General features: G+C 41.1%; 1 protein-coding gene across 11 annotated transcripts in view; it reads left to right on the top strand.

Moving 5' to 3' along the window:
- The window catches only part of ncoa2 (nuclear receptor coactivator 2), a 375,715-nt gene that overhangs the window by 259,298 nt on the left and 92,402 nt on the right, over window positions 1-24,015 (top strand). For all 11 annotated transcript variants that reach the window (XM_085993140.1, XM_085993133.1, XM_085993136.1 and 8 more), the window contains 6 exons: window positions 10,307-10,484; window positions 11,376-11,564; window positions 16,758-16,859; window positions 16,960-17,100; window positions 19,922-20,069; window positions 21,496-22,783. In XM_085993140.1, the coding sequence (XP_085849266.1) occupies window positions 10,307-10,484; window positions 11,376-11,564; window positions 16,758-16,859; window positions 16,960-17,100; window positions 19,922-20,069; window positions 21,496-22,783 (2,046 nt within the window). The remainder of the gene's footprint in view (window positions 1-10,306; window positions 10,485-11,375; window positions 11,565-16,757; window positions 16,860-16,959; window positions 17,101-19,921; window positions 20,070-21,495; window positions 22,784-24,015) is intronic.

Here is a 24,015-nt window from a genome sequence, read left to right as displayed (position 1 = left end):
CCCAATATGTAAAAAGTCCAACAAGGGAGGATTTGCTGTTGGAGCTAGAAATGGGGAATGAGCCAGAGCAGATAAGAGAAGTAAAAGTAGGGGAACAATACTGGCAAACAACGATGTAAAACAGCAATGGGAAACATTTAAAAGTGTTCAACAGAGTGCAGGAACAATATATTCTGCTAAAAGGAAAGAATAAACTAAACACTAATGAGACTCCATGGATGAATAAAGCCACAAGGGAACAATTGAGGGTAAGGAACGAGGCATACATTAAGAACATGGACAGCGGGGGAGTGCATGATAAGGGAGAATATGAAGAGGTTAAGAGAGAAGTCAAAAAAAAAATTAGGAAGGCAAAGAGGAACTATGAAATTAAATTATCAAGGAACATAAAACAAAACAGTAAAATATTTTACAGGCACATCAATAAAAAAAATGAAGGTTTGGATGGGAATAGGGCCATTAAGGGATAGACAGGATAATACCACAGGTAATGATAGAGAGGTGTCAGAAATATTATAATTATTTTGCTTCAGTATTTACCAGGGAGATAGAACAGGTGGACATGACATTGGCTGATGAGATTAGTAATGAGATAAGTGCATTTAAAATAAAAAGAGGGGATATATTAAATAAACTAATCAAGAGGATAAAGCCCCTGGTCCGGATTGATTGTATCCACACATTTTAAAAGAATCTAGGGAAGAGATAGCAGAGGTATTAAAACACATATTTAATAATTTGTTAGAAAAAGGTGTAGTGCCAGAGGACTGGCGGGATAGCTAACGTAATAATACCTATATTCAAGAAGGGGGATAGAACATGTCCAGAGAATTATAGACCAGTCAGCTTAACATCGGTGATGGGAAAAATAATGGAAGCCCTACTAAAAGAGAAAATAGAAGAACATCTAGAAACCAAAATTATAATAAGGAATAGTCGGCATGGATTACAAAAGGGGAAAGTCTTGCTTCACCAACCTAATTGAATTTTTTGAAGAGGTAACAGAGTGAGTAGACAATGGTCATGCAGTAGATGTAATTTATCTAGATTTTCAAAAGGCCTTCGATAAGGTACCCCATAATAGACTGATGAACAAGGTCAGAGAATGCGGAGTCAGGGGACAAGTAGCAGAATGGATTGCTAGCTGGCTTCAAGACAGAAAGCAGAGAGTGGGAGTAAAGGGTAGCTATTCATAGTGGCAGAAGGTGGGTAGTGGTGTTCCACAAGGATCAGTGCTGGTTCCACTGTTGCTCACAATTTACATTAACGATTTAGACTTTGGAATCAACAACACAATTTCTAAATTTGTGGATGACACCAAATTGCGGGGTGGGGGGGGTGTAGTCAATACTGAGGAGGACGGAAACAATTACAGGAGGACATTAATAAACTTGCAGAATGGGCATATAATTGGCAAATGAAGTTCAACAGGGAGGAGGTCCAGCATCTCGTGAAGTGGTGCGCCGATAACAACCTGGCCCTTAACATCAAGAAAACCAAAGAAATCATTGTGGACTTCAGGAAGTCTAAAGGCGGAAGTCACACCCCCATCCACATCCATGGGGCTGTGGTGGAAAGGGTGGACAGCTTTAAGTTCCTCGGAGTCCACATCACGGAAGACCTCTCCTGGTCCCTCAATACCTCCTCTCTGGTGAAGGAGGCCCAGCAGCGCCTATATTTCCTAAGGAGGCTGACTTTTACCGTTGCACAATAGAGAGCATCCTGACGAACTGTATCACAGTATGGTATGGCAGCTGTAGCTACTATGACCGGAAAGCCCTGCAGCGGGTAGTCAAAACTGCCCAACGCATTACCGGCACCCGGCTACCGACCATAGAGCACATATACCAGAAACGCTGTTTACGGAGGTCACGGACCATCATCAAAGACCCTACCCACCCCAGCCACAGTCTGTTCGCCCTCCTGCCATCTGGGAGACGCTACAGATGCATTCGCACCCGTACGACCAGATTTAGGAACAGCTTCTTTCCCAGGGCTGTCATCCTACTGAACTCCACAAATAAACTCTTAAAGCCTGCACATCTGCCAATGCACTTTACTATGTTTATGTTAATGTATTACAAGCCAAATGAATGTTGAATGTTTAAATGTCTTAATCTAAATGTACACTCTCGGGAGCCGCAAGCCTACATTTCGTTGTACTGCACTTGTGCACTAACAATGACAATAAAGTTGATTATGATTATGATAAATGTGAGGTATTACATTTTGGTAGGAAGAATAGGGAGGTCACTTATTACTTGGAGGGTGAGTGTCTAGGTGGGGTAGAGAAACAAAGGGATCTCGGAGTACAAATACACAAATCACAAAGTAGCGACACAGGTTAGCAAGGCCATAAAAAAAAAAAACAAGCTGTAGGGTTTATTTCTAATGGGATAGAATTGAAAAGTAGGGAAGTTATGCTAAACCTGTGTCGAACCTTGGTTCGACCCCACTTGGAGTACTGCGTACAGTTCTGGTCGCCATATTATAAAAAGGATATAGAGGCACTGGAGAGGGTGCAGAGAAGATTTACAAGGATGATACCAGAAATGCGAAGGTATATATATCAGGAAAGGATGAACAGGCTGGGTCTCTTTTTCTCTTGGGGGAAAGAAGAAGGCTGAGGGGTGACCTAATTGAGGTCATTAAAAATTATGACAGGTTTTGATAGGGTGGATACAGAGAGAATGTTTCCACTTGTGGGGAAGAGCATAACCTAGAGGCCACCAATATAAGATAGTCACCAAGAAATCAAATAGGGAATTCAGAAGAAACTTCTTTACCCAGAAAGTGGTGAGAATGTGGAACTCGCTACCACAGGGAGTGGTTGAAGCGAATAGTATAGATGCATTTAAGGGGAGGCTAGACAAAGCGGAGAAGGGAATAGAGGGTTATGCTGATCGATTTAGATGAGGAAAGACGGGAGGAGGCTCATGTGGAGCATAAACGCCGGCATGGACTAGTTGGGCTGAATGGCCTGTTTGTGCCGTATATCCTATGTAATCCTATGTAAAATGGGTTTATCACAAAAAATAAGCATTGTTAATCAGTGTCTAGCCCACACCTGTGAGTAACTCATTTTTAAATAACTGAAAATGATTTTTTTTTAAACTATACAGAACCATTTACTAGTTACATTGGTGTACAGTAGTCAGTTTCTTATTAAATTACATATTAATATTTAAAAGCTGCCTATTGGTGCCACTGCACCTAAAACATAAAACAGTTTCACTTTAGGCACCTCTGCGAAGGTCCGCAACAGGATCAATTAGCAGAAACTCTCAATGGTGATCATTCGATCTTGGGTTGTGGCCAGTTTTAGTGGGTAGGCCGGCTTCCAGCACGATGTTTTCTAAACCAGCACAAAAAATCTCAGAAACTCGATTTGCACTGGGCGTAACTTGCGCTTGAAATTCCTCGATCATTTGCGCTGGTTTGGCTGACTTTGGGCGAATTGCGCTCCACGTAACCTTGCAGAAGCTCCAGGCCAGCATGTTTAAGAGAATGCAATCCTGGAAGATTTTCAGTTTTTAATATAATTCATTCTGATGCAATAAAATACATTGAGATGCAGAACATACAGTGTAGGTCTCGGTGAGGAGATTTTTTTTCTCAAAAGCTTAAAATTTCACCACAAAACACCAGAAATATGATTTTTGGGTCCTGCTGCACCAAAAATTTTACGCATAAATTTAGACTTGTTCACAACTGGCGTAAATGCAAGAAACTCATTCTCTGGTCTTTCACATGGGCGTGGGGTTATGTTCATGAGTGGAGGAGGTTTTACTGTATCGGCTCAAAAGATCGAGGAAACTCGTTCGTAGTATAAAAATAACTAAGTGACTTCGGCTGAATTTCCTTGATCTTTTACGCTGAAAACAGTCTTCGGCATATCTTCTTCGTAGTGCAACCTTTCAGGAATTTCTGAGCCAGTGTCCACAAATCAACTTAACTACATGTAAAATGTGTCAAAAAATTAAAATATATTTCCCTCAATGTTCTAGTGGTGAAAGACACTACTATAACATGCATGTAGCAATGAGCCATACTGAACAGAAGATCTCAGCTTTGATTCTTGGTCTCTGTTGATTAAACTGATCTTGCCCAGGGCAACAGTTGAGTGCTACAGTTGACCTCAATGTCCCTGGGTTGAAGTGTATAAAAATCAACCAGGGTTCCTGGTGACTTCTGCTGGAAAAGTGCATTGTGTAGATGTTGGATGAGGATAGAATATGGTTCAGTTGTGATGACCTCTGTAGCCAAATAGTTTTCTGACACTAATTCTAGCCATGCACATGAAAATTCATCACTTGGATAAGATACTGGAATGCTACTGGTAGCCAGCAAAAGTCAGCGTCTTCTGTGGGCAAGGGGAGGTGAATGAAGAGGAGAAAACTTGCATTTATATAGTGGCGTTAACATATTAAAACGTCCCAAGGTACTTCGCAGGAGCATTATCAGACAAAATTTAACACCGAGCCAAAAGCTTGGTCAATGAGGTAGGTTTTAAGGAGAGTCTTAAAGGCGAAGAGAGAGGTAGAGAGGCGGATAGGGTTAGGGAGGGAATTCCAGAGCTTAGGGCCCAGGCAGCTGAAGGCACGATGGAGCGATTAAATTAGGAATACGCAAAAGGCCAGAATTGTAGGAGTGCAGAGATCTTGGAGGGGTGTAGGGCTGGAGGAGGTTAGAGATGAGGGGTGAGGCCATGGAAGGATTTGAAAACAAGGATGATAATTTTAAATTCGAGACATTGCTGGACCAGGAGTCAATGTAGGTCAGCAAGCACACGGGTGATGGGTGAACGGGGCTTGCTGGGAATTGGGATATGAGCAGTAGAGTTTTTGAAGGGCTGAAGTTTAGAGAGTGGAAGATGGAAGGCTGGCCAGGCGAGCATTGTAATAGTTGAGTCCGGTGGTAACAAAAGTATGAGAGACTGTTAACTAAAGGTAGAAGCCCATGGAATTGAGGGCAAATTATTGACCTTGTTAGGAAATTGGCTGAGCGGCAGGAGACTGGCACTAGGGATAAAATGGGTAGGTACTCAAATTGACAGGATGTGACTAGTGGTGTCCCGCAGGGATCTGTATTGGGCCTCAACTATTCACAGTATTTATTAACGACTTAGATCATCTATTCAAATTTGCCAATGACACAAAGATAGGCGGCATTGTAGGCAGTGTAGATGAAAGCATAAAATTACAAAGGGATATTGACAGATTAAGCGAATGGGCAAAACTGTGACAAATGTATTTCAATGGAGTCAAATGCAGGATCATCCATTTTGGACCTAAAAAGGATAGAACAGGGTACTTTCTAAATGGTGAAAAGCTAAAAACAGTGGAAGTCCAAAGAGACTTGGGGGTCCAGGTACATAGATCATTAAAATGTCATGAACAGATACAGAAAATAATTAAAGCCTAATGGGATGCTGGCCTTTATATCTAGAGGACTAGAATACAAGGGGGTAGAAGTTATGCTGCAGCTGTACAAAGCCCTGGTTAGACCACACCTGGAGTACTGAGAGCAGTTCTGGGCACCACACCGTAGGAAGGATATATTGGTCTTGAAGGGAGTGCAGTGTAGGTTTACCAGAATAATACCTGGACTTCAAGAGTTAAGTTGTGAGGAGAGATTACACAAATTAGGATTATATTCCCTAGAATTTAGACGGTTAAGGGGTGATCTGATCAAGGTTTTCAAGATATTAAGGGGAACCTATAGGAAGATATTGAGAAACTATTTCTGCTGGTTGGGGGCTCTAGGACTAGGGGGCATAGGAGTGAAATTAGGAAACACTTCTACACACACAGGGTGGTAGAAGTTTGGAACTCTCTTCCGCAAATGGCAATTGATGCTAGATCAATTGTTAATTTTAAAGCGGAGATTGATGGCTTTTTGTTAACTAAAGGTATAAATGGGCCAAAGGCGGGTATATGGAGTTAGGTCACAGATCAGCCATGATCTCCTTGAATGGCGGAACAGGCTCGCGGGGCTCAATGGCTTACCCCCATTTATAGGAACAGAGGAACAGAAGTATCAGCAGCAGATGGGCTGAGGCAGGGGTCAAGACGGGCGCTATTAGAGGTGAAAGTAGGCGGTCTTCGTGATGGAGAGGATACGGGGCTTTTAGCTCATCTAAGGGTCAAATAGAATGCCGAGGTTGCAAATGGTCTGGTTCAGCCTCAGTGGCCAGAGAGGGGGATAGAATCAGTGGTTAGGCAAAGGAGTTTGTGGTGGGGGCCAAAGTCACTGGCTTTTAGCTACCCAATATTTAATTGGAGGAAATTTATGACAAATCTGAGACAATGGAGGCGTCAAGATAGGGGGTGATGCAGTAGAGCTGGGTGTCCTCAGTGTGCATGTGGAACCTGACATTGGCCCAGAAATTCAGGTCGGGGGCTCCCCGTGGGTGCAAGCCCCCGACCTGCACTTACCTTGCGCGCCAGCCGTTGAGCTGTGGGCCCCCATGGAATTGCGATCCTGGGCCTCCTCCAACTGCTGGCGCGCAGTGCTTGCATATCCCAGGGGCGCAGTTAGTTCAATGCGTCCCCTGGGATCACGTGGGCCATGGAGAGCCAATGGTAGCAGGGAATGCTTCATTCATAAGTTTGACAGGAAGACCTGTCAAACTTATAAATACTATAAGCCCCAAAACATCACTAAATCTCCAAATAATTTTTTTTTTAATGCATTTTTTAAATAAACTATAAATTACATGAAATAACTATTTTAAACAATAATTTAAATTTTTGAAAAAAATAATTTTATTTTTAGCCCCGTTAGAAAATAAACTTACCTTTAAAGTATTTAAAAATAATAAACCTGTGGAAAAAATGTTTTTAATTCATTCACCACTTACCTTGTAAAAAGCAGGCCTTGCGACTGCTTTTTACATGTCTAACTTCTGGAGACTTACCCTCCCGGGAAAGCCTGCTATAAAAAAAGTAAGTTCGATGCGCGTGCGCAGCCTCTCCTGCGCACGCGTTCGACCTCTGAACCACTTTTCAGGGGAACGGAAGTGCCGGTTTCCCGCGCATGCGCAGTGCATGCAGGAAACCGGCACTTCCATTGGGCCTACAGGTGAGTACCCCGTGCGTACTCACCCGTGGAGACCCGAATTTCTGGGCCATTGTGTTTACGGATGATATTGCCGAGCGTCAGCATATAGATGAGAAATGGGAAGGGGCCAAGGATAGATCCTTGGGGACTCCAGAGGTAACGGTGCAGGAGCGGGAAGAGAAGCCATTGCAGGAAATTCTCTGGTTACGACTGGATAGATGAGAATGGAACCAGGCGATGGCAGTCCCACTGAGCTGGCCAACAGAGGAGAGGTGTTGGAGGAGGATGGTGTAGTCAACCGTGTCAAATACTGCAGACAGCTAGAGTAGGATGAGGAGGGATAAAGGAAATTAATTATGATTTGAGATCTTTTCTACTCAAAGAAAATTAACTTTTTTCTTCGCAATTGTCTCTCTTCCCCAAAGGCTTCTTGCTGGGGTATGGGTCCATAGACAGCAATTGCCCTCTTCTATCTTACCCAAATGGCCACTATCCATTTGTATACTTGATGCATTTTGCAGACTACAATGAAGTACTTCTGCAATGTCCACACACATGTACAACCAGCAGAGACAGCAATAAAGAATGGTATTTATTCCCAATTATAACCCAGCTTAACTCTCTTAAACTGGACCTTTGCAGTCTATATGGTTCTGCTAGCCATTGCATAAACTAACTGAACCATCAAGGAACTTGGTTTGGGAGTCCTTCTAGTTTAAATAGTACATTTAACAAGCCAACATGAAATATGTGACTAAGGCTCACCACGCTAGCTTTCTCACAAATTATGTTTTCATGTATTACCGGGTTTTCACCAGTCAAATATAAATTGATATTTTATACCTTCCTACCTTTTACCTGCTGTTATCTTTAATAATAGTTTTAAACTTTGTATCTCAAAATGTAGAATTGTAATGTAGTGCAAGTTCCATAATACTGAAGCAAAGCATGCAGTGAACACACACTATATCAATGGCGACATACTGGCATTTCAAATTCTCTAAATATTGTATGTGTTCCATTTTGGTTTGATTTGATTTCCTCTTGCATAACCAGTCACTGCCCTTCAACTTATGGTGGTATTTTAACTTAACAAATAACAGAACATTCAGTTGTTTGTTAAAATAGCTTTGCAAGTACTGCAGCTGATCTCTAATTTGGTATATCACAGTTGCTAAAGTTAAGTAATGCCAGATGAATTTTTTTCCTCTAATTAATAGTAGCTAATGCAACCTTACTGTGCATTAATAAGTACTCCTCAACCAGATTAGAATACTTCTGGAGGCTCACGGGGCTGAATGGGCGACAACTCCTATTTCTTATGTTTTTAAAGGAAATGAGCTTATTAGTCGGTCCTCATCGAGAATACTGTGTCCAGTTTTGATCATCTCGCATGATGGGTAATATAGAGGCCCAGGAAAAGGTTCGGGGCAGCCCCTTAGATGGATACAAAGCTCTAGTCTAACATGATAGACTTATAGAATTTGGTCTCTTTACTCTTGGGGTGGGGGGGGGAGAAAGTAGACCTTAGGGAGATTTGTTTCAGGTCTTTAAAATAATGAAGGAACTATACTGTTTGAGTTGGATAGGTTAGGGAGAACCAGAGGGCAAGTGTACACGTTATATAAGCATATAGAAGTAGGTTAGATGTTGGGAGGTTTTTCCTTTCACAGAGGGTCATTGACCTTTGGCACAAGTTACCGGCTCAAAGCAATAAGTGCGGATTTTCTGCAAGCTTTCAAAGGGGAGCGCAATGATTCCTAGCTGTGGCTGATATCAGAGTGTACAAAAAGTAGCTGGTGTATTGGGCAATGTGGCTATTGTGGTCTCCACCTTTTAATCGCCTTTGGGTGTTGGAAAGGAATTTCAAAAAAAAATTTCCCCTGAATTGACCTTTGGTTTTTTCGCGTTTCCCGGGGCATGACATGGCTGCTGGTGGGTGTGGGGCATTGGGGGCTGGTGTGGGGCATTGGGGATCATGATGCTCAGTTGCACCATGACGATATAGGACAGGCTCGATTGACCAGCTGGCCTTTTGCTCATCATTTTTGTAGGTTTGTATGTTTACTTTGGAAGGTCATAAAGATACAGGTAAAATATCTTCTAAAGCTATTGGGCAATAAGTAAGTATTGGAATTTCCCTATTGTAGTTCCCCCTCCACTCCTTTCTCTTCACTCCTCATTTAAGGTGTTGACTTCTTGCTGAAGTAAGGCTCTATGGGCAGTGGGTGCCCTTCAGTCCCTTGCCCAAGTGACCATTCTTCATACAGGAGACTAGACAATGTGCGTCAGCAGAGCCTCTGACCATGGAGAATAGCACAGCTGATCCCAGCTCTGCTCTCTGTCCATGTGTGTACTTCTAGCAGGAGATACTAACTAGTGTTCAGAAGTTGGAACCAAGCCTTGCAACCCCAACCCCGGCATTGTGGGCACTGAGGCTAATTGTAGCGATCCTATGGCGCCAACTGAGATCATCTAACAGAGTACAGACTGGGGATGGATCCTAGCATCTTCCTGGTCTGTATGGCTCAACTGCTGACTGCTTTAACCAGCAAAGTCAATAAGGAGTCCCCTGCCTATTCTCCTCTATGTCCTCTGCCCTTCCAAGCAAGGTTATTAATGAGTTTTTTTGCCTGTAATTGCCTATTTAATTATTTTTTAAAGAAAAAGTAGTGCACAGTGAAAGGGCTGCCGTTTGAGATGTGGAATTATGTTTTCAATGTGTGATAGTCAGCCTTGGTTAAACACACTAGCACAGTGCAAGGATGGAGTGAGGTTCGAGATGAACTCCTCTATTCCAACAGTGCAATGTGAGGAGCCACATAATGAATGCTGCGACATCTGTCAGGAGTGGAGCAGGGGGAAATGAGGGGAATCAAAGGGGAGAGTAATATGTGGGCAGTCTGGCGTTGCCTACCAACTGGCTGCATCGACATTGATGCTAGCTCGAGCGCAGTCTATGCATTCAGCCACGCAGGTGTCGAGAGGTGGACAAAAAAGAGAATAAAATTACTGAAGAAAGGAGGAAACTTGCGCTTCCTCCCAAAAAAGTGTTTTAAGAACAAAAAATTATATGCAACAGCTGATGGTTATAATTTTGAAATTTGGAACTGAAAGTGCCACTGATATTTGTCAGCAAACCTCTTGTTTTCTAACTAACTTCAGCAGAATGATGCATCATCTGATTATAGCTGGGTTAGTGCACTAACTAATGACTTTAAAACATTGTATTTATTCTTTACAGGCCTTGGATGGATTCTTTTTTGTGGTCAATCTTGAAGGGCACATAGTGTTTGTATCTGAGAATGTGACCCAGTACCTGAAATACAACCAGGAAGAGCTTATAAACTCCAGTGTATACAGCATACTGCATGCTGGTGACCATGCAGAGTTTGTGAGAAACCTTTTGCCTAAGTCTCTTGGTAAGGATCTATTTTAATATGTGAAATATATCCAGTTAATACTTTGTTTTATTTTCTGGGTAAACTCCTCAATGTGCCATTAATGACCTGAAAATAGCATCGGATCACTTGGTGCTCCATTTACACTGGTGCTCTGGCACCGCCAGCTTGTAACGGGCCCTCTGATGGGCAGCCTGGTTCGTAGTGGTATGTCCTATTGGTATGCAAATCTGTGTTCTATGACATAGGAGTGCTCCTCTGGGCTCCACAAGAATACCGTGAGCTGCTGTGATTCAACCCCACCTCGCCTTGCCTCGACCTACCTATCTGCCAGCCAGCTCATTCCTCCACTGACCAACTGGCGAGCTGCAGCGTGTGCCCGTTCGGGGTGGGCAGCTTGCTAGGGTCATGCTAATGAGGCCTAAGCCTCAAAATGGCCGGTCCAATGGCATCCTCTGCCAGTCATCCACACAAAGATCAAAATCTACTCCGGTACTGTTCGGGTCATTAACGGACAATAAAGTGGATCAAAAGTTCAAAATATTACTGTTTGCTACTTCAGTCATATTAGAAGGCTAGCGGTTGTGCCCCAAAATAAAATAACCAAATTCAATGTATTCAATATGGCTAAATTTATTCCAATAATACTACAAAATAGGTGACTGGTAGATTCCATATTGCTGGTTATATTATGTGGAGTAAGAAATTTGCAAATATTTTTTGTACATGAAATTTTGTATACATTAACGTGCTAGAAAGTCGACTAAGCATTGTACTTAAATGACTAAACGGTGTCACATGCTATGAAACATTTCAACAGTATATGTGAATTACATTTTTATTTTTGCAGTATTACAAATTATTTTTCCCATTTCAAAGTGAATTGTTTGTGTAAACCATTATATTTTCCAGTAAATGGGGTGCCTTGGTCTAATGAAACTCCAAGACGAAACAGCCACACTTTTAATTGTCGTATGTTGGTTAAACCACCTGGTGAGACTGATGAGGAAGGACATGATAACCAAGAAGCACCTCAGAAATATGAAACTATGCAGTGTTTTGCTGTATCTCAACCAAAGTCCATAAAAGAAGAGGGGGAAGGTAAGATTTCATGGAATCACATTGCCATTACAGGAACCCACAGTCACAGTTAGAATCACTTAAGTTATAATAAATTTTAAAATGCTTAATGTTTCATGAAAACTCTAGATTGCAAGTATTGCCTCCCATGCTAGTGTGCAGTTGTAGATCAGATTTGCACCTATCATTCTTATATGGCAAGTACATGCTGCCAAATGGAAGCATCATGTGGAAATCGGGTGTTTTCCCCACAGGAAGGGAAAGAAAATCAGACTTGTATGCCACCTAATGGCTGAATGACGACTCACATTTGTGGCAGCCTGGGGCCAGTCTCCCTGCTTGCCCTCTGGGCATTGACTGGTACATAACAAGGGATGCCTTTGAGAAGGAAAAAAACAACTAGTGAAAATTGCTACATCAACAAACTAAAATGTTTTAACTGCACTTCATTAATATTTTAAAAAGCAGAATGTTCATTTTGGTGCCAGTAATTACAAAAGAGATGATTTATTGAAATTTTCCCTCATTTTGTTTCAGCTTGTTGCTCAACTCTTGCATATCTGGCCGCTCAATACAAAAACTGATGTATGATCAGTTATAAACAGCACAAAGATCAGTTGTAGAAGCAGTGTAACTGCCTTACCTGAAGTACTATTAAACATTCGTACGTAATTACAATTAGCGATCCATTGGTATTTTGTTCCGAATTAATTTAACAGCAACCATTTTTACCAAGAAAAAAATTAGTCGTTAAAAATACTACAGAAAAAAATCTCATTTACTTTGATCATATTTAGTGTACAACCTCATTCCAAAATGATGATCACTCATATGAGGGTTTGTTTTCCTCCATAATAAAACCTGTAAACTGTTAACATTCCACATAGAAGGAACATTTAAAGATTTAATGTAATAGGATGGAACAAAAAATGTTACCATGTTATTGCTGTTTCAATAGTTTTGCCTGCATCCAAATTTGTACAGAATTCTTCCTGTTTGGCAGTCATTTAATTGTGTTAAGCAATGTTCAGGCAGGACATCAGCGTATTGCCTTTAATCATATAAGAGCTTTACCGATACCACAGGATATACCCGTTTTTAGTTCTGGAAGAAATTTATAATTACCAAAATTTGCGCTAATAAATTAGCTTGGCATAATTTAGTGATATATTTAAATCATATTCTACATTTCAGAACTTTTTTTCTGAACTTTTGCATTGTCTGGGTGAACAGAGTTAAGCGAGTTGGTGCTTTGGGTGAACAGGGTTAAACGAGTTGGTGCTTTGGGTGAACAGGGTTAAACGAGTTGGTGCTTTGAACAGAGTTAAACGAGTTGGTGCTTTGAACAGAGTTAAACGAGTTGGTGCTTTGGGTGAACAGAGTTCAACGAGTTGGTGCTTTGGGTGAACAGGGTTAAACGAGTTGGTGCTTTGGGTGAACAGGGTTAAACGAGTTGGTGCTTTGGGTGAACAGAGTTAAACGAGTTGGTACTTTGGGTGAACAGGGTTAAACGAGTTGGTGCTTTGGGTGAACAGAGTTAAACGAGTTGGTACTTTGGGTGAACAGGGTTAAACGAGTTGGTGCTTTGGGTGAACAGGGTTAAACGAGTTGGTGCTTTGGGTGAACAGGGTTAAACGAGTTGGTGCTTTGGGTGAACAGGGTTAAACGAGTTGGTACTTTGGGTGAACAGGGTTAAACGAGTTGGTACTTTGGGTGAACATGGTTAAACGAGTTGGTGCTTTGAACAGAGTTAAACGAGTTGGTGCTTTGAACAGAGTTAAACGAGTTGGTGCTTTGGGTGAACAGAGTTCAACGAGTTGGTGCTTTGGGTGAACAGGGTTAAACAAGTTGGTGCTTTGGGTGAACAGGGTTAAACGAGTTGGTGCTTTGGGTGAACAGGGTTAAACGAGTTGGTGCTTTGGGTGAACAGGGTTAAACGAGTTGGTGCTTTTTCTGAACAGGGTTAAACGAGTTGGTGCTTTGGGTGAACAGTTAAACGAGTTGGTGCTTTGGGTGAACAGGGTTAAACGAGTTGGTGCTTTGCGTGAACAGTTAAACGAGTTGGTGCTTTGGGTGAACAGGGTTAAACGAGTTGGTGCTTTGGGTGAACAGGGTTAAGCGAGTTGGTGTTGGGAGGAGAGAAGAATAATATCAGTGTAAATCCTTCCCAATTTTTAATCAGTAGTTTTCAATTCAAATCAAAATATCAATTGGCCTAATTTTAATTCTGAGTTCTGAAATGTGGTGTGGATATTTGTCATCATACTAATCAATCATGTTAATTTGATTTATTTTTAATGCATTATAAAAAGTCTACCATACCTTTCATACTGCAAAAAAACTTTGATATGACACATAGTATTCACAAAAGTAATGCCAATTAAGCTGCACAGATGAGAATTACAAAATGAACTTTAATCTGTCTGTACATATCTCAAGTACATAGCAGATCTACCAGTGTCTGTAAGGAGAAGGAATCCTAGCAGATTGGCGGTTTATTTTCAGTTTTTACTTTCTGATTACTTCAAATATAGTTATGAAGAGAAATCTATTGTCTAATGAAGCTAAAATTAGAATACTTAATACATTATTACAGTAAAAATACATTTATCTACAGTGGAGTAACTTATCCCCTCCAAATTTGAATTATTCAAAATATTGTAGTGGCAGTTAAGTTGTACATGAGCAATGACGGACAGGTAAAGACCTTCTGGTCCATCCGTAATGTCCCCCACAATTGCGATACCTTGTGTATCACAACATATACACGCCACCCATAAAATGTAAAATTTCAATAATCAGTTTTAATCATTATTTTCATTTGCTATATCTTGGAAATAATTTAACATAAGAAATGGACATATAGAATAATAGATATTTAGTGAACAGTGCCGTTGTGCTGCTCATTTAGTACCAGTAGACAAAAATGTGCAATTCTACAGAACTCCTTAGGCAGGGCACACCTCAAAGTGCTTTACATTGAAGGATACAAAACAGTGGATGCTAAGCAGGAGGGGAAAGTTAAAAATAATTAGTAGGTTGGGAAATGAAAGGCACAATAGAAGAAAAGGGTTTTAGGAAGTTTATTTTAAAGCAGAGAGGGTGGAGAGAATGGAGCAGAGGGGGCAGGAGTGTAGTGGTTAAATGAGAGGCCATCAGTAGTGGAGTGAATAAGTGAAAAACAGTAAGGTGCTTGGTGTTAGAGGAGTGGAGGGGGCATACAGGAACCACTGGAGCTTGGAGAAGATGGGTGAGGATGTGAGTTGAAGCTTGTGAAGTGATGTGGAAAGGAGGCAGGCTAGGAGACAGTTAGAGGATTTAAACCTTGAGGTGGTGATGGCATGAATTAGGGTTTTAAGTGGAGGCAGGAACCGAAAAGGATGTCTCCGGTTTTGATGGCGTTAAGCGAGAGAAAGTTTTCCGACAGACCTGTACGATATCCTCAGTAGCTTTGGATTGATGGTATTACTAGAGCTGAGTGTAATCCGCATGCATCTGGAAGCTAACCCCATGCTTCTGGATGATGTCACCAAGAGGTGACTTTTTTCCTATAGGTATGTGGAACCTAGAGAGCAATGCCAGAGGTGAGCTGCAGAGGAAAGACATTGATTAGTGAGTTGAAGGCAACAGAAAAGTAGAGGAGAATGAGAATACATGAAGGGCTATGGTTGCAGTCACACAGGATATAATTTGACACTGACCAGTGTAGTCTTAGCGCTGTGGGCAAGGCAGAAACCAGATTGGAAGGACTTGAATAAGGAGAGGTGAGAGCACAGTTGCAAGGTAACGGTGAGTTCCAGGACTTTGGAGAGTATTGAAATGCTGGAGATCAGGAATGAATTGGAGAGTGAAGAGGAATGGGTAGGTTTCTTGGAAAGTGGGTTATGGGGGGGTTCTTGACGAAGGTAGGGACTATGCTGGAGGATAGAGACACGTTCGTGATGTCAGCAAACATAGGGCTGAGTAAAATTGGACAGTCAGGAGATCGAATGGGAGAGGCTCAGGGAGCAGGTACTAGGCTTCATAGAAGGGCAAGGACAAGTTGAGGAACCGGGCATAGAAGGTGAAAGCAATGGCAACTGTGCAATGACTTCGATTTTGGATGCAAAGCAGTCCATGAGTTGCTCTCATTTTGAACCATAGGTGAGGATAGTGGTGTGTGTGTGGCAGATTGAGGATAGAGCAGATGGTTTGTGATGGAGAAGACGTTGTCAATGATCTTTGAGTAATAAGCAAGGAGAGGAGTAAATGATGTAGCTTGAAGTGGTCCAGCTAGATGTGGTGGTGGACGGCCAGGCCAGTTGAATGCCAAGTACGTTCCAAGCTTACAACCTTTTGATGTGAGGCTGTGGAAGTGGTGGGGGTGAGGGACCATCCAGGACTGGGGGAGGATGACTGCATCGAAGAGGCAAGAAGACTTTAGAGAAGATCAACAGAGGTTTCAATGTCATCATGGGTGGTACGTGAAGCACTTTGGGATCCCTCTGATCGATGTGATGAAGTGCTAGATGTGAAGAAGTCTGGCACTGGTCTTTCACCTTTGGGCACTGGGTTCCAATCCAGCCCAGACTGTTGGGATATAGATGTCACCTGTCTACTGGCTGCGAAGATCCTATTTGGGATGAGTTTGGGCAGCTTCAATCCATTTCCAATCCACAGTACAGAATTGGCTAATTGGCAATCTTAAACCATGGGATGGTTAGTATGGGTAATGGAAAAAAATGTCACACTGGTGCAGTAAGGGTGCTCTTCTGAAGTTACGGCTGAACTATATTTGGGCAAAGATGGGGGTGTTTTAATTTGCATCTGGCTGTGCTATACCCAATCTGGGGGTGCTTGAAATGAGAAGTTTCATTCCCCAGTGCTTACATCCCTCACTTTGAGCCAAGAATTTCTTAAAATAAATAAATGCAAGACTGTCTAATAAATTTGTAGACCTGTCACAGCTGCAACTCATATGCTATATGAAATGCTCAGTTTGTTTTCCAATAACATTTTTTCCCAAATGCCGCCAGAAATAGGAGACCAATTATTTCAAAACACACCTATGGCTGTCGGTTCACCAATAACTTCTGTTCAATTTTTGTGAAAACTGGCAAAGATGCCAGAGTTTTGGCTGTCACTAAAATGAGAGGCATTTACGATCACCTTGGATGATGCTTATAGATATGCAAGTTTTTATTTTTAAATGAACTGTTTTTCTTTCCTCTTCAGATTTGCAGTCCTGTTTGATTTGTGTTGCAAGGAGAGTTCCTGTAAAGGAGAGGCCACAATTTGCTAATACTGAAAGTTTTACTACAAGACATGATTTAACAGGTAAACAACACAACTACATTTCTAATTTGAGATTTTGCTGCTCTTGAAGATTTTACAAATAAGATCTGTGTTTTTTATTCCCTCTCCCCAAAAAAACTAGGCAAACTAATATCTCTCGATATAAATGCATTACGTGCATCGATGAAACCAGGCTGGGAAGACTTAGTGCGAAGGTGTATTCAAAGATTTCACCTTCAAAATGACAAAGAGATTGCATTTGCTAAGAGGCATCATCATGAAGGTGAGGACTTTTCTAGATACTGAGCTATACAAAATTAAATAAGCAACTTACCTGGATACAGTTCAATAAAAATAAAATAAAACCTCCAAATCTAAAATAAAAGCAGGAATGCACAGCAGATCCTGTCAGCATTTGAAAAGCAAACAGCCATATTAACGCTGGGCCTGAACCCTTCGTCAGAACCGTACTGATGAAGCACCTACATCCAAAATGTTAACCTGTATTTTCATTTTCATGTGTTGAAGGATTTGCTCTGTATTCCCAGCATTTTCTATTTTCTCTCTCCTAGATTTAGTACTGTGTAAAGTGGAATATGCATGTTTTCTTTTGCCAGATTTTACCCTTCCCTCCTCTCATGAAACCATTAATATTTTGCTGGGTGAGCCTTGACTGTGAATGTCGGCAGGCTATTTGACTGCAGCGAATGTTACAGCTGAGCCTGATCCTGGCTCACCTAACTCTTGACACTGAGGCAAATTATTGCCATTCCAGCTAAGATTACCCAAATTAGCACAGACTGGAAATTGAACCTGTAATCTTCCAGGCTTGTATTGCACATTTACTCACTAGATAAACTCACTGAGCCATTACGAGAGCCACTATTATATAAGAACATAAGAAATAGGAGCAGGAGTAGGCCATTTGGCCCTTCGAGCCTGCTCCGGCATTCAATAAGATCATGGCTGATCTTCTACCTCATCTCCACTTTTCTGAACTATTCCCATACCCTTTGATTCCCTTAATATTCAAAAATGTATCGATCTCTGTCTTGAATATACTCAACGACTGAGGCTCCACAGCCCTCTGGGGTAGAGAATTCCAAAGATTCACCACCCTCTGAGTGAGTGAAGAAATTGATGTAGATTGGGAATAGCTGAGGCCCAAGCACTGATCCTTGTGGTACCCCACTAGTTACAGCCTGCCAACCCGAAAAAGTCCGTTTATTCCTACTCTCTGTTTTCTGTCCGTTAACCATCCACACCACAATCCATGCTAGTATATTACTCCCAATCCCATGGGCCCTAATTTTGTTTAATAAGCACTTGTGTGACACCTTATCGAATGCCTTCTGAAAATCCAAATACTCCACATCCATTGGTGTTCCCCCATATCTATTCTGCTAGTTACAACCTCAAAAAACTCTCAACAGATTTGTCGAACACTATTTCCCTTTCATAAATCCGTATTGACTCTGCCCAATCCTAAAAGTGCCCTGTTACCACGTCCTTAATAATAGATTCTAGCATTTTCCCTACAACCGATGTCAGGCTAACTGTGGTCTGTAGTTCCCCGTTTTCTCTCTCCCTCCTTTCTTAAATAGTTGGGTTACATTTGCTACCTTCCAATCCGCGGGAACCGTTCTAGAATCTATGGAATTTTAGAAAATGGCAACCAATGCATCCACTATCTCTATAGCCGACTCTTTCAAAACCCTAGGATGTAGGCCATCAGGTCCAGGGGATTTATCGGCTTTCAGTCCCATTAATTTCTCCAGTACTACTTTTTTTTACTAATACTAATTTCTTTCAGTTCCTCATTCTCGCTAGACCCTTGGTTCTCCACTATTTCCGGGAAGTTTTTTGCATCTTCTTCCGTGAAGACAGACACAAAGTATTTGTTTAATTTCTCTGCCATTTTCTTATTCCCAATTATAATTTCTCCTGTCTAAGCCTGTAAGGGACCCACATTTAATTTCGCTAATCTTTTCCCTTTTACATACCTATAGAAGCTTTTACAATCCGTTTTTATGTCTCTCGCTTGTTTATTCTCATTCTATTTTCCCTTTCTTTATCAATTTCTTGGTCCTCCTTTGCTGAATTCCAGAATCCTCCCAATCCTGAGGCTTACTGTTTTTGGCAGCATTATAAGCTACTTCCTTTGATCTAATACTATCTTTAACTTCTCTCGTAAGCCACGGTTGGACCACTTTTCCTGTGGGGTTTTTGTGCCTTAAAGGAATGTATATTTGTTGTAAGTTATGTATTAATTCTTAAAATGCTAGCCATTGCTCATCCACTGTCATACCTTTTAATGTAGTTTCCCAATCTACCTTAGCCAACTCACCCCTCATACCTACATAGTTTGCTTTGTTTAGATTTAAGACTCTAGTTTCGGATTTAACTAAGTCACTTTCAAACTCAATATAAAATTCTATCATATTATGGTCACCCTTCCCTAAAGGCCCCTTTACTACAAGGTTATTAATTAACCCTTTCTCGTTGCACAGTATTAGATCTAAAATAGCCTGTTCCCTAGTTGGTTCCTCAGCATACTGATCTATTTTAAATATAATTTCTGGAAAAAGTTTAAAAAAGAGAATTGTTGCGACTGCTATATAGTTATATGCAAAAATCTTACATTTTTATCAAAAGATAATTTGCAACTTAACCTTTCAATTTGGATGCTGCAGAGATAGTTGAGACTGAAGATGTGAAGATTTATAGAGACAGTAGGCTAGAAAAGTCCCATATTTGATCCCAGATTTGTGGCGAATTAGCTGATCTAAGCTAGGGTAGTGGTGGAAAGGTGACGGTTTGCCGCAATGTCCCCCGGACTAGAGAGGAGAAATTCCTGTCTAGTGGTAGCTGCTGGAAAGTGTGCTTGTGAAGTTGGGCTTAATCTGTTGACACTCTCAAAGAATGGTCACTTGCGTGAGATACCAAAGGTCTACCATCACCTATGGTCTACCATGACCCAGTGAGTCAGCACTTTCATGAGAGAAGAGAATTATTTTTTTAAGTAGTATATGTGACATTTGGAGCATTTAGGAGAAATTATATGCCACTTACTTTTTTTTCCCCTCAACTTCTGTAAATTGTAGTGTTGAGGCAAGGCCAGGCTCTGAGTCCTGTTTATCGGTTTTCTTTATCTGATGGCACCATGGTTGCTGCACAAACCAGGAGCAGGCTAATGCGCACTCAAAATACCAACGAGCCTCAATTTATCATGTCACTGCATGTTGTTCAAAGGTAAGCATGACACCTCCTTCGTATTGATTTAAACTAACTTTGTATATACCACGAACCATTCAATGCTTTGATTCAAAAATCTAAATTTGCTACTTGAAATTTGTTTGGTCTTCAAATTAGAATGTGACACTAACACCAGAAAGATCCAACATGGTGTCTTGACTCTAAAATGAACTGTGTGACTGGGTCACAATTTTCAGGTTTTATACTAGATACTTTTTCGGGTTCAGTGGTGTCAACAGTCACACCCATATGTGGACCTTGCATTACCTATGTTCTGGAGTGCATCCTCTACTACTCGTATCTAGTTAAACTGGAGCATGAACCAGAGACAGTAACTTAGATTCCTTTCTGCAAATTTACAGAAGGCAGACTGAGAAGCACTCTTTTGAGAAGACACAACTGAAAATCAACAAACTAGTTTATTTTACATAAAATATATGAATGAACAGAATACAGTTTTCAGTAAAAGTGGACTGTTTCCTATGCTCCTCATTTCATGCAAAATTGTAAAGATGCAATCTTATTGACAGCCGTGGCATGGGCTCACTTTCAAACTAAGCTGTTCCAAAGCTAGCTGATTCTAGCTTTCTGTTACAACCTCCTCGTGCTCACTTGCTCCATCTGTGTGTGCAAGAGAAAGAGACAGCATCTTAAGACTGTAAAGACGGGGGTTTGGCCCGCCCAGTTGTCAGTCACCAAGGGCTCTAAATTGAATTCCCTCTTCCCCTTCCACTCCCCCCCCCCCCCCCCCCCCAAAAACTTAGAACTGTGAAAAAACAACATATCTCCTTGTTCAATTAACCCAGAAAGACCGGCTATTGACAGTGAGTGAAAACAATCTTTGCTGATATCTTGGGTCCAGACACTGATGAGCATCCTTTCAACTGACAGATGGCTTGGAGTCTTCCCATTGTTTCAAAGCTACAAAAAACTTGTATAAATGATCAGTTTTGATGTGGTCATGTTACAGTGGCTACCTCCTCTTGGGTAGTTAATCAACGCTTTGAATTGCTGTGGCAATTAGACTGGTTAAGTCAAAATGCTAAATTTAAAACTATAGAAATATTGTAATTTTATTTTTTAAAACAGTTCAGGTCATGTAATTCAAAACCAAAATGTTACATTCTGACTGACGATTTGGACTTTTTGCACAGCCCCAAAGCACGTTCACTTTGGGATACATTTCTATCAAAAAATTGTGACAACTAAATTTTGCTCTCTTGCTGGCTGATGTTTATGTGATGCATTCTAATATCATTGGTTTAAATGATGTAAATCTGAAACAGGCTGGTATTGTTTCAGTCAAACTAAACTACAATTTTGAAAATACGAACCCTTCCTTTAAAGAACTCGCATTTTATTTGTATGTGTTTCATACTTTCATTTCAGTTGTATGATTTTTATATTTTGTTTAAAACTGCAGAGAGCAAAATGTTTGTGGGATGAATCAGGAAGCAACTGGACAAGGAATGGTAAAGCCGATGAATCCAAATTCCAGTAGTCTAGCCATGGCGGGTGTTTCTGCTGCAACGACCAGTCAAGAGATGACAATGAACAGCAGTACAAGCTATACTATGAATGGTCTAAAGGAACAAACCGGCATGGGGCAAATGCCAGGAACCAGGTTTGTTACAGGTGGAATAAACCATGTATCAGGCATGCAAGCAGCCACTCCTCAGGGTAGTAACTATGCACTCAAAATGAACAGCCCATCAAGAAGTAGCCCTGGTGTAACTGCAGGGCAGCAGAACTCCATGCTTTCACCGAGGCATCGTGGAAGTCCTGGGATGGTTGGAAGTCCTCGCATCTCAGCTAATCAGTTTTCTCCTGTAGGAAACTTGCATTCTCCAGTGGGGGTTTGTAGCAGCACAGGGAATAGCCATAGCTACTCCAGCAGCTCTCTTAATGCACTTCAAGCCCTTAGTGAAGGTCATGGTGTATCTCATGGGGCATCACCTGAACTAAAAATGATGACTTCACAAAATTCTCCTGGAAGCATCAATTCTTCACTAGTTAAAAAAGGGAGCATGGACTCCAAAGATTCTTTTGGATTGTTCGGTGAGCAAGTTCAAACCGAGAATGCAGCTGGACAGTTAGAAAGTGGACTTTCTGGAGACCAGAAAGATAGTAATGAAAGTAATTTAAATCCATTTGGTGGTGGAGAAAGGATTGATGGGCAAGGCAGAGGGCATGATGGCAAAGGCCATACCAAACTCTTACAATTGCTGATCACTAAATCTGATCAAATGGAATCTTCCCCTTTGCCAAGTATCACTGGGGATTCTGTTAAGGATTCTACAGGAAATTCATCAGGACTACTGTCTACTTCAGCAGTGACGTCATCCACAACCAACACCTCTTCATCACATGGGCCCTCGCTGAAAGAAAAACATAAAATTTTGCACAGACTTCTGCAGGACAGCACTTCTCCTGTAGACTTGGCAAAGCTGACAGCAGAGGCCACAGGTAAAGAACCCAACCAGGACATGAGTAGTTCAATTCCTGGTGCAGAAATAACTGTTAAACAGGAGCAAATGAGCCCCAAGAAGAAAGAAAATGCACTACTTCGTTACTTACTGGATAAGGATGACACAAGTATGCATAATATTAAGCCTAAACTAGAACGGATGGATAGTAAGTTGGATCCCTGCATGAGCACTAAAACAGCCATAAAGTCTGAGAAGGAGATTAACTTTGAGCCATCTGAACAGGTGAGTGTGGTCATTTATGCACTTTAATTTTAAAATGTGATGGTGATAAATCTTTTGTAATCTTTGGTTTCTTACTAAATCTGTATGATCCCACTGGTGAAAACTTAGTACTTGGGGTAAATGGGTAATATTTATGTTAAAGTGGGAGGTCTCCTGAAATATTAATATGTGCTACATACACTCCAGCCTAGTCACTTAATTACAGTCAGGAGATTCGAGGCAGACAATGGTTCTGTGTGATCACTGGGGGCATAACCAAGTTTCTCTCTTGGGGGGGATGGGAGTGGAAATATATGTTCCCATTTGGAAAAAATGATCCGTGCTCTGAGTGGGGGAAAAAAATAAAAACTTTATCTGCTTGGGAAATATTTTGGCATTGCTGTTCAACACTTCGGCGATGTTAAGTGATTTGGAGTATTATCTGTGGGTTCATACAGTTTTAAATGTAAATGCTTTGAAATGAGCATGAAGTATTCTAATGCTAACTGCTTTCCAAGTGTACTGTAAAACATTTTATGTATACCAATATATTTTATCGGTTTTTAAAACATAATTCCCACACCTGTTCTCTGCAATAATTCTTTGTACAGCTTAGATAATTATGAATGGCTCAAATTAATGGGAGAACCATGCTAACTGATCATTTTGGGCATTGAATATTCTATTATGAGTTATAATGTCCCATGACTTCATTATATTTAGTACTGTGGATTAGGTGCAGGCATCAGGTAATGTTTCTTCCACCCCATTGTCTCCATCCTAACTTGAAGGTCTTTTTCTGGGATGTGGTTCCAAAGGCACTCTAGTGTTCCCTTCTCATTTTACTCGGCACCCCCAACTCCCACCCACAAAACGAACCCATTGCCTTGCCCATTCTTCATATGAGCTGAAACTTTGAGCATCAACGGGAATATTGGACTGCAGTGAGGTGAGGGTGTGTCAAATTACAGCCGAGGCCTGTTGTAGCCTTACCCAATATTCATGCAAGGGCCACTGGATTCTGATCGGTGATTTTATAAAGTTATTTAAGATAGGTAGAAAAGGTAAACCCTGGATATTAACTGACGTTAAATAGCAATCGCAGTATAAGAGGACGTTGATTCTAGTTAGTGAAAGGTATATTGAGGACTGATGCCAGGACATTATCCTTTACACACAGTGTGATTAGCGTATGGAGTAGACTTGCAGGAAGACTAGTGGAGGCAATAAACCTGGAATCTTTTAAACAATTT

The sequence above is a fragment of the Somniosus microcephalus genome, chromosome 7 (genome assembly GCF_052327205.1).
Source record: "Somniosus microcephalus isolate GS21.2 chromosome 7, FLI_Smic_1.0, whole genome shotgun sequence".
NCBI lineage: Eukaryota > Metazoa > Chordata > Chondrichthyes > Squaliformes > Somniosidae > Somniosus > Somniosus microcephalus.
The sequence above is the reverse complement of the archived record's forward strand: the minus strand, read 5'-3'. Positions and strand labels throughout refer to the sequence as shown.